Source organism: Salmo trutta, chromosome 12 (genome assembly GCF_901001165.1).
Source record: "Salmo trutta chromosome 12, fSalTru1.1, whole genome shotgun sequence".
Classification (NCBI taxonomy): domain Eukaryota; kingdom Metazoa; phylum Chordata; class Actinopteri; order Salmoniformes; family Salmonidae; genus Salmo; species Salmo trutta.
Window position 1 is genome coordinate 20,170,083 of NC_042968.1, and position 11,372 is coordinate 20,181,454.

General features: G+C 41.4%; 1 protein-coding gene across 1 annotated transcript; it reads right to left on the reverse strand.

Moving 5' to 3' along the window:
* Positions 1–626: 626 nt before the first annotated feature.
* Positions 627–11,054, reverse strand: LOC115203127 (trichohyalin). Its single transcript, XM_029767524.1, has 3 exons — positions 10,563–11,054; positions 1,448–1,912; positions 627–1,267 (listed from the first exon to the last, which is right to left on the reverse strand). Exons 1-3 carry the CDS (start codon positions 10,804–10,806, stop codon positions 828–830), a joined length of 1,149 nt encoding a protein of 382 aa, XP_029623384.1. The 5' UTR covers positions 10,807–11,054; the 3' UTR covers positions 627–827.
* Positions 11,055–11,372: the final 318 nt, after the last annotated feature.

Genomic DNA, 11,372 nt, shown 5'->3' on the forward strand with positions numbered 1-11,372 from the left:
ACCCCATCTGGTTTGCACTTAGTGGGATTATCATTTGTTTTTCAACAGGGCAATGTAACAAAACACCTTCAGGCTGTGTAAGGGCTATTAGACCAAGGAGAGTGATGAGCGCTGCATCAGATGACCTGGCCTCCATAATCACCCGACCTCAACCCAATTGAAATGGTTTGGGATGAGTTGCACTGCAGAGTGAAGGAAAAGCAGCCAACAAGTGCTCAGTATATGTGGGAACTCCTTCAAGACTGTTGGAAAAGCATTCCAGGTGAAGCTGGTTGAGAGAATGCAAAGAGTGTGTAAAGCTGTCATCGAGGCAAAGGAGAAGAATCTGAAATATATTTTGATTTGTTTGACACTTTTTTTGTTACTACATCATTCCATGTGTTATTTCATAGTTGAGGTCTTCACTATTCTTCTACAATGTAGAAAATAGTAAAAATAAAGAAAAACCCTTGAATGAGTAGGTGTAGCCTAACTTTTGACTAGTACTGTATAAAAAAGTTTTTTTAAACAAAATACGTTATACTCCTAACTCAAATGTGTCACTTTGTTCTATAGTACAATGATTTAATGGTAGGTGGTCTTCTGCACGAGGACTTTCTATACTCCTGAACTAAAAACTCCACAACTTAATGACATGGTACAGGTTTATTTTCATTAAAAAAAAGTTTAAAGTATTTACATCACTAAGCCCCCTCCAGAGTGCATTCACCCACCATCTCCCTCCTTTTAGAGAGGTGTTAAAGTTAGAGTCTGAATGCATGGTGATGGGATAGATGGTCAACTTCTGAACATTACAATATCGTCCTGTTGGCTTACTGAAACATCCCCTAACCAAGAACCTCTTCCCTCATAGTCACCTCCTGTTCCTGTACCACGTCCCCCTGAAATAAACCAGTGGTTCGGTCCACTGTCTGCACCGGACTCCTCTCTTGCCCAGACTCCCTTCGTAAGCACTCCAGCTCCTCTCTCTCCCTTTGCATCCTTTCCTTCTCCATCTGCAACTCCACTCGCTCTCTCTGCAGGTCTTCCCTCTCCCTCTGCAGGCAGCGGGCCTCCTGCTCTTGGCTTCTTCTCAGGGTCTCCAGGGCCTCCTTCTCTGCAGATGCCTCTCTGGCGTTGGCCCGACGTAGTGTCTCCAGGAGCTCCCTCTGCTGCTCCAGCGCCCGTGCCTCCTGCTGCTGAGCCCTCCTCAAGGCCTCCGTCAGCTCACGCTCCCGCTCCAACACACGCACCTCCCCCTCGCATGCTCCCATCATATCAAATGCATCTACAGAATGAGAGAAAGAGCGGAGACAGGAAAGACAAAATGAAATCAAGAGCTCAGGTTCTCTAATTTCATAAATGAACACACGTATGAGCATCAGTTCTTCGAATAGAGAATAATACAGTATTTTGGGATCAATTTGAGCAACACCGATATTCACATATATACAGTCATCAGATCTACCTGGAAATTTCCCTGGGCTTTGTTTCAGTGCAACCTCTCCAATTCTCCTTGACAGGTTGGTGTGTTTGGGGCCTGAGTCGCCATCTCTGCGCAATGTTTTCTGGACACTGCTGGTCTTCTGTTTCTTGATGTGACACTCCAGGCGAGCAAAGGCCTCTGGATGTCTCTTGGAGAGGTGTCGCAGCAGGTTGCTGGTGCTGCTCTGGTGCTGGATCTTCTCATTGCAGATCAGACAAAGCGCGCGGTTCTGCTCCTCCAACCGCTCGTAGTGCGTCCACACGGAGCTCCACTTCCGGCCAGATGGTGTGGCCCCTGCACTGCCCTGGCCCACAATCCCAGCCCCGCTGTCTCGGACCACAGCATGATCCTCTGCTGCCTTCAGGATGCCATTGATGGCGCTTGCGATGTCTGCGTCACTCACCGAGGCTGCCTGCTCTGGGGGCTGCTCCTCTAGTGCTACCTCCACTGAAACACAAACAGACCAGAAAAAAAAAAAATGTATACAAAAAATAAGTTACTCCACTGAGGACTGTCTGACTTAACCATTCACCAAAAATGTGTTGCTAGCTAACGTATCTTACAGCTACACTACAAAAGTATGTGGACATCCCTTCAAATTAGTGGATTCAGCTATTTCAGCCACACCCATTGCTGACAGGTGTATAAAATCGAACACACCACCATGCAATCTCCATAGACAAACATTTCAGTAAGGCCATTCTACTGCCAGAGCTCAGTGACTTTCAACGTGGCACCGTCATAGGATGAAACAAGTAAATTCGTCAAATTTCTGCCCTGGTCAACTGTAAGTGCTGTTATTGTGAAGTGGAAACGTTTATGTGCAACAACGGCTCAGCCACGAAGTGGTAGGCCACACAAGCTCACAGAACGGGCCTGCCGAGTGGTGAAGCCCATAGCTCATAAAAATCATCTGTCCTAGATTGCATCACTCACTACCGAGTTCCAAACTGCCTCTGGAAGCAACGTCACCACAACAACCGTTTGTTGGGAGCTTCATGACATGGGTTTCCATGGCCTAAGACCACCATGCGCGATGCCAAGCGTCGGCTGGAATGGTGTAAGCTCACCGCCATTTGACTCTGGAGCAGTGGAAACACATTCTCTGGACTGATGAACCACACTTAACCATCTGGCAGTCCGATGTACTAATATTGGTTTAGCGGATTCCAGGAGAACGCTACCTGCCCCAATGCATAGTGCCAACTGTACAGTTTGGTGGAGGAGGAATAATGATCTGGGGCTGTTTTTCATGGTTTGGGCTAGGCCCCTTACTTCCAGTGAAGGGAAATCTTAACGCTACAGCATTCAATGACATTCTAGACAATTCTGTGCTTCCAACTTTGTGGAAACAGTTTGGGGAAGGCCCTTTCCTGTTTCAGCATGAATGCCCACGTGCACAAAACGAGGTCCATACAGAAATGGTTTGTTGAGATCGTATGGAAGAACTTGACTGGACTGCAGAGCCCTGACCTCAAACCCATTGAATTAAAATGCCAACTGCGAGCAAATCCTAGTCGTTCAATGCTTGTGGCTGAATGGAAGCAAGTCCCCGCAGCAATGTTCCAACATCTAGTGGAAAGCCTTCCCAGAAGAGTGGAGGTTGTTACAGCAGAAAAGGGGGGACCAACTAGATATTAATGCCCATGATTTTGGAATGAGATGTTTGACGAGCAGGTGACCATATACTTTTGGTCATGTAGTGTGTTTTACATATGGTGCCTTCAGAAAGTTCACACCCATTGACTTTTTCAAAATGTTGAGTTGCAGCCTGAATTTAAATTATAGTAGGAAAAAAATAATAATTCTCACTGGCCTACACACAATACCCCATAATGTCAAAGTGGAATATGTTTTTACAAATGTTTACAAATAAAAAAATGAACAGCTGAAATGTCCTGAGTCAATAAGTATTCAACCCCTCTTATGACAAGCCTAAATAAGTTAACGAATGATAATGTGCTCAACAAGTCACATAATAAAGCTGCAATAATACTGTTTAACATGATTTTTGAATGACGACCTCTCACACAGACTATTGTAAGGTCCATCAGTAGAGCTGTGAATTTCAAACAGATTCAACCACAAAAGACCAGGGACGTTTTCCAATGCCTCGCAAAGAAGGGCACCTATTGGTAGAAGGGTAAAAATAAAAAAAGCAGACACTGAATATCCCTTTGACCATGGTGAAGTTATTAATTTCACTTTGAATGGTGTCCCAATACACCCAGTCACTACATAGATATAGGGGTCCTTCCTAACTCATTTGCCGGGGAGGAAGGTAACTACTGAGGGATTTCACCATAAGGTCAAAGGTGACTTTAAAACAGTTAGAGTTTAATGGCTGTGATGGGAGGAAACTGAGGATCTACATTGTAGTTACTCCACAATACTAACCTAATTGACAGAGGGGAAAAGGAAGCCTGTACAGAATAAAACTATTCCAAAGCATGCATCCTGTTTGCAATAAGGCACTAAATTAATACTGCAAAAAATTTTGGAAAAGCTTTCAACTTTTTGTCCTGAATATAAAGTTATGTTTGCGGCAATTTCAATACATTTCTGAGTACAACTCAATATTTTCAAGCATAGTGGTAGCTGCATCATGTTTTGGGTAGGCTTGTAATCGTTAAGGACTGGGGAGTTTCATGATAAAAAAAACAAAAACAGAATGGCTCTAAGTAAATACAAAATCCTAGAGGAAATCCTGGTTCAGTGTGCTTTCCACAAGACACTGGGAGATTAATTCACATTTCAACAGGACAATAACATAAAACCCAAGGCCAAATCGACACTGGAATAGCATACCAAGACAGTGAATGTTCCAGAGTGGCCGAGTTAGAGTCGACTTAAATCTACCCGAAACTGTATGGCAAGACCTGGTTGTCTAGCAATGATCAACAACCAATTTGACAGACCTTGAAGAAATTTGAAAATAATAAAATGGGCAAATATAGCACAATCAAGGTGTGGAAAGCTCTTAGAGATTTACCCAGAAAGACTCACAGCTGTAATTTCTTCCAAAGGTGCTTCTGCAAAGTCGTGAATCAAGGGTGTGAATACTTATGTAAATCAGATATCAATTTTTTTTATTTTCTATAACTGTGCAAAAATTTCTAAAAACATGTTATCACGTCGTCATTATGGGGTATTGTGTGTAGATGGGTGAGATATATTTTTTTAAACCATTTTGAATTCAGGCTGTAAAAAAAAAAGTGGAATAAGTCAAGGTGTATGAATACTTTCTGAAGCGACTGTAGCTACCTAGCTCCAGAGATGGGACCAAGTCATTATTATTATTCAAGTCACAAGATCCGAGTCTCAAGTTGAACGGGTCGAGTCAAGTCCAAGTTAAGTTGTTTTATATACACACACACACCTTTATTTAACTATGCAAGTCAGTTAAGAACAAATTCTTATTTACAATGATGGCAGCTAACCCACTGTTCCTAGGCCTTGTTCAGGGGCAGAATGACAGATTTTTACCTTGTCAGCTCAGGGATTCAATCTCGCAACCTTCCGGTTACTAGTCCAACGCTCTAACCACTTTCTCCCTATTTATATATAGCCTACATGCAATGACTTGTTCAACTTCACACCTAGGGAAAAAAACGGTTCTTCGGCTGTCCCCATAAGAGAACCCTTTTGGGTTCCACATAAAACCCTCTGTTGAAACAGTTTTACATGGAGGCTTCTGCCTGGAACCAGAAATGGTTCTTCAGGGTTCTCCTATGGGGACAGTCGAATAACCCTTTTAGGTATGAGATGGCATCTTTTTTTCTAAAGCGTGTTCAAATATGTATTTATTGGGAGGCACCAGACAGCCCTTTACATTGCTTTGTCAACAACACATTTTGATTATGTAATAGATCATTTTTTTTTAAATCCATAAGTAAATCATCAATTTCAACATACCAAAAGACCAGTAGGCTTATGGTAGTAATTGTTGCTTGACGCCCATTGCCGGTGAAGGTAATATTCTTGATCACCAAACAATTTTTGGTGCTGCATATTTATTTATGGCAATCCTCTCCCTACAATTTGAAGTTTGCGATGCACCTGATCCTATACGTGTAGGCCTACTGCAAATCAGCACTCTTTGCTAGCTAAGTGATTATCAAAACTTTTGATCCGCGACCCCCAAAATGTAGTGGTTCAACACTTGCAACCCACGCGTACGCACTGCGAAAATGTAGTCTGTCATTACAATTAGAGGTCAACCGATTATGATTTTTCAACACCGCTACCGATTATTGGAGGACCAAAAACCGCCGATACCGATTAATCGTACGTTTAAAAAAAGTGTAATTATAAAAAATAAACATTACATCAATACTGAATGAACAGTTATTTTAACTTAATATAATACATCAATAAAATCAATTTAGCCTCAAATAATGAAACGTGTTCAATTTGGTTTAAATAATGCAAAAACAAAGTGTGGGAGAAGAAAGTAAAATTGCAATATATGGCATGTAAGAAAGCTAACGTTTAAGTTCCTTGCTCAGAACATGAGAACATATGAAAGCTGGTGGTTCCTTTTAACATGAGTCTTCAATATTCCCAGGTAAGAAGTTTTAGGTTGTAGTTATTATAGGACTATTTCTCTCTATACGATTTGTATTTCATATACCTTTTGACTATTGGATGTTCTTATAGGCACTTTAGTATTGCCAGTGTAACAGTATAGCTTCCGTCCCTCTCCTCGCTCCTACCTGGGCTCGAACCAGGAACACATCGACAACAGCAACCCTCGAAGCAGCGTTCCCCATGCAGAGCAAGGGGAACAACTACTCCAAGTCTCAGAGCGAGTGACGTTTGAAACGCTATTAGCGCGTACCCGCTAACTAGCTAGCCATTTCACATCGGTTACACCAGCCTAATCTTGGGAGTTGATAGGCTTGAAGTCATAAACAGCTCAATGCTTGAAGCATTGCGAAGAGCTGCTGGCAAATCACACGAAAGTGCTGTTTGAATGAATGCTTACGAGCCTGCTGGTGCCTACCACCGCTCAATCAGACTGCTCCATCAAATCATAGACTTAATTATAATAAACACACAGAAATACAAGCCTTAGTCATTAATATGGTCGAATCCGGAAACTATCATCTCAAAAACAAAACGTTTTTTCTGTTCCGTATTTTATCTAACGGGTGGTATCCATAAGTCTAAATATTCCTGTTACATTGCACAACCTTCAATGTTATGTCATAATTACGTAAAATTCTGTCAAATTAGTTCGCAACGAGCAAGGCGACCCAAACTGTTGCATATACCCTGACTCTGTGTGCAATGAACGCAAGAGAAGCGACACAATTTCACCTGGTTAATATTGCCTGCTAACCTGGATTTCTTTTAGTTAAATATGCAGGTTTAAAAATATATACTTCTGTGTATTGATTTTAAGAAAGACATTGATGTTTATGGTTAGGTAGAGTCGTGCAACAGTTGTGCTTTTTTCGCAAATGCGCTTTTGTTAAATCATCCCCCGTTTGGCGAAGTTGGCTGTCTTTGTTAGGAAGAAATAGTCTTCACACAGTTCGCAACGAGCCAGGCGGCCCAAACTGCTGCATATACCCTGACTCTGTTGCAAGAGGTGACATTTTCCCTAGTTAAAATAAATTAATGTAAGCAGGCAATATTAACTAAATATGCAGGTTTAAAAATATATACTTGTGTATTGATTTTAAGAAAAACATTGATGTTTATGGTAGGTACACGTTGGAGCAATGACAGTCCTTTTTCGCGAATGCGCACCGCATCGATTATATGCAACGCAGGACAGGCTAGATAAACTAGTAATATCAACCATGTGTAGTTAACTAGTCATTATGATTGATTGGTTTTTTTAATTTAAGTTTAATGCTAGCTAGCAACTTACCTTGGCTTCTTACTGCATTCGCGTAACAAGCAGGCTCCTCGTGGAGTGCAATGTAAAGCAGGTGGTTAGAGCGTTGGACTAGTTAACCATAAGGTTGCAAGATTGAATCACCGAGCTGACAAGGTAAAAATCTGTCGCTCTGCCCCTGAACAAGCCAGTTAACCCACCGTTCCTAGGCCGTCATTGAAAATAATAATGTGTTCTTAACTGACTTGCCTAGTTAAATAAAATGTGTAAAAAATATATATATATAAATAAATTATAATAATTTTTTAAATAAAAATCGGCAAATCGGTGTCCAAAAATACCGATTGTTATGAAAACTTGAATCGGCCCCAATTACTCGGCCATTCCGATTAATCGGACGACCTCTAATTACAATCATAAACAGTGATGCATTCTCGAAGCGCAAGATCCAGAAATAAACTGCGTTATACACCTGCATTTTGGCTGAAAGTCATTTATGTCATCAGTCAATATCAACTTGCGATATCATGTCACATTGTTACTTCTCTGGAGTCCAGAGCAAGCAGGATCATATGGCCTACCTGCATGCAGTGGAGGTTGCAGGATTGGATGGAAAAATTATCGTCTGTAGCATTTCTCTTCCTCACAAATACCGTAATTAAATTCCCCAGAATATGTTGCATCTGAATCCCATTAGCATTTGAGATAGAGTCATGTTACCGCCATCATTAGATATATAGCCAATACCCACCACTGAGGTAGGCCTGTATGAAATTATAACCCACCCAAACTAGGCCCATTTGACAATTACTATTGAAATCACCAGGTTACCCATTGGTCTGGCAAAGATGCATCCTTAGATTGCTCAACTGCATTTTATATGGGTAATATTAACATAGGTAGGCTACTCTCGTTTTTCCTAGGCCAAACCGGAGAATATTAAACAAGCGCTTTCTGGACACTAATCTGGATATTTTTGTGCGCCCGCATTTGCGCGACAATGCTGATGACTGGTCATTGGTCAGCAATCAAGACGCGCCACTTGGTTCTGAAGCACAGATAAGATGTTTTTGAAACAAGAACTTGGGGCAGGCCTATGTTAGTGGCCAGATAGATTAAGCAATGATAATATAAAATGATAATATAAAATACAAATGGTAGGCTATGTAGCCTAATAAAATATGTATGAAAAAATATATTTTTCCCCATTCTGTTTCACACTCTTGATTCCCCCAAAAAAGTTTTCACCGCGCTAGCGCTCACAGACCGGTGTTGATTGACAGTTTGCGTTTCACTAGCCAATCTGCTTTTTTGCAAGTGAGATACTGTCTCTGGCTGCGTGGAGAGTAATCCACGTTGACTCTGTGCCACTGTCACATGAGTGAAAAGCGTTACAAAACCTGTCTAAATCATTTCCAGTCATCAGTCTCAAGTCAAAGTTGAGTCCAAAGTTACTTTCCCGCAATTTTCCGGTCAATTGAGCTACTTTGAATATGATGACGCGGGTTAAAATGCATTTGTTGCGGATTTTAGGGCTACTTATAAATTGCACCGCGGCCACCAAGGCAATTTTTGAAATATATATAGTATTTTACTGCGACTTGCTGCTGCTGACTATAAAGCAGAAGCAGGTAATTTCCCCGAAATTAGATGTTGGCCTTTCAGAGGCTATAGGCTACATGCAACTAGCTCAGCAAACCATGGAAAAGTTGAATTGCAATTACAAACGCAGATTTTAGTCAGTAGCCTATGCCTATTGAAATAAGTATATCTCGCAAATAGGTCATTTATAACGGTTTGTAGCCTTAACATCTGGCACATAATGAAGGCACAATTACCAGAAAATAGACTAACATTCTTTTTTTGAAATTCATCCAAGTATTTCTTGCACAGAGATTCAGATCCTCTGTCCAACTTTCATCACTGAAATTCTCCTGTCGGATTTATCTATATAGCTTTGCACATGCATAACTACATGGTTTGAGCCCTGAATGCTGATTGGTTGAAAGCCATGGGAATGACAAAAACAAAAAAAGGACATAGCAATCAGGTTCCTCAGGGGTTTGTGGAATATGGCCAATATACCATGGCTAAGGACTATGTCCAAAGAACAGCACTTAGCCGTGGTATACTGGCCATATACCACTCCTCCTAGGGCCTTATTGTTTAATCATAGCAGTCAAAACTATTTAAAATCGACATCCATTGATAGAAAACAATCTGGAGTTTAATAAAGGCGATTTATATTTTCTCTTTTTACATTCTTAAAACTGGCAAAATTCGGTTTCCCATTAAAATAATTATTCATGCTTCTTAACCTACGTTGATATTCCTTAATTCGCTCGATAAAGTTATGGAAAAGGGTTTCATGGATAAATGAGGCAACTCCTCTGACGCTGCAAAACAACATGTTGGGGATACATTTCAGGCCTTGTGGCGCGTTCAGAGGTCATTGAGTTAGACATTTTTACTAAACCTGGCAACGCTGCTTGGCTTGTTTAATAACCTTAAAGTTGTAGACATGCTGCCCCAAAAGTAAGAAGAAATGTTAACACAAATCAATAAGCAGATCAGCATGTTTCTCCACGATCACTACATTGTAACGTTGGGTCAGCAACAGCTGATTCGGGACACAGACAGCATAGCTGCTAACGTTACAAGCTAGCTTACTTTTGGTGGAAGCGTTCAGCATTGTGAGTGCATCATAATATAGCTAGTTGGTAAGCAGCATTCCATTCGTTTATATTTACTGTGACTGGCTCAGCTAGCATACTAGGTCTTCCCATAGATGTCCAGCCATTGAGCTAACGACTATCCATTTGAAAGGGCGGCTCGGCAGAAATATTTAGATAAACTAATTACATTTTTGGCAACAATTACCCACCGCTGCTAAATTAATATAGGGTAAACACTGCCTTTAGGCCATGATCAAAAATAACTAAGCATCTGGGGTCAAAAAGACACACACATTAAGCAGTCAACCAAACTTTGCAACCAGTCTTTCCGCTGTGACCCGAGACTCGTAACACTTGGATATGGTGACGTTAACATAGCTAGCCCGGCCTATGGTACAAATGTGTGCTAGCTGGTCAAGCATCTGGGGTAGCACAATATAAATATTTTCGACTGAATAACTAAACACCGTCTGTGCATCAAGCGTGGGTTGACGAATTCAAGTATGGTACACTTCACAATCGCAGAACCTGCTATTCGAGTATGATAACGTCTCCACATAATATCAAATCATACCGTCACAGTAGTCTTCACTGCTAATCATCATTGGTTGACTGTTGTCGTCCGCCGCCACAGACCGCCTATCTTTTGATGCTGCCGCGCTACTATACTCGTTCAGGTGTTTGCTACGCAAATGCCTTAGCATGTTCGTGGTGTGGCCGCAATGAAGGACGGTCTCCAAACACAGCAGACAAGTCACTTTTTTCTCGTCTACTGCTCTGAAAAAAGACCAAACGACACTTCGCTTTCTAGGCGCCATCTTCCCATAAACGTCTCGTCGGTCGTCACTAGTTACCACAGCCTCAATGTCATAAAGCTCGCCTATTTCTAGAATTTATCGTATTAAATTGTGGTTTTAAACCTAACCTTAAGCAAACTGCTAACCTTAAACGAAGACCACATTTTTTTTCATGACTTTGTACGATATAGCCCTTTTAACTTTGTGGTTGTGGTAACTAATAGACGTCTCGTCAGCGACACAAAAAATTACTTCCGGGTCACGAAATTTCTGTAACGTTATGAAGTCGCAGCGAGTCGACTGCTATAGCCGATGATGTATTTGTGCACATGCGCTTAGCTAGCTAACGTCGCCTACAAGTGTGATCAGGGATTTCTATTGAAAAAAAGCAGTTTTAGTTTTATCTTAATTTTGGTGTCACATGCGGAAAACTGACAGCAATCCTTGCCCAATCGCGTCATAGCACTGCTTATGCTACAAGATGCACAACCAAAATTGCTGACATGTCAGAACATTTTCGGGACATCTGACAGTGGTCTGGAGAACAAAACAGCCATTATCGGTGCGTCCTTGACCCGCTCAAACTA

Bases quoted from the DNA above. Each gene is read 5' to 3' on its own strand.
- LOC115203127 (XM_029767524.1), bottom strand. From the start codon at position 10,806: ATGGCGCCTAGAAAGCGAAGTGTCGTTTGGTCTTTTTTCAGAGCAGTA. The intron at 1,913-10,562 runs GTATGATTTGAT...TTTGTGTTTCAG, and splicing joins CAGTGAAGACTACTGTGACG to TGGAGGTAGCACTAGAGGAG. The intron at 1,268-1,447 runs GTAGATCTGATG...CTCATTCTGTAG, and splicing joins AAGCCCAGGGAAATTTCCAG to ATGCATTTGATATGATGGGA.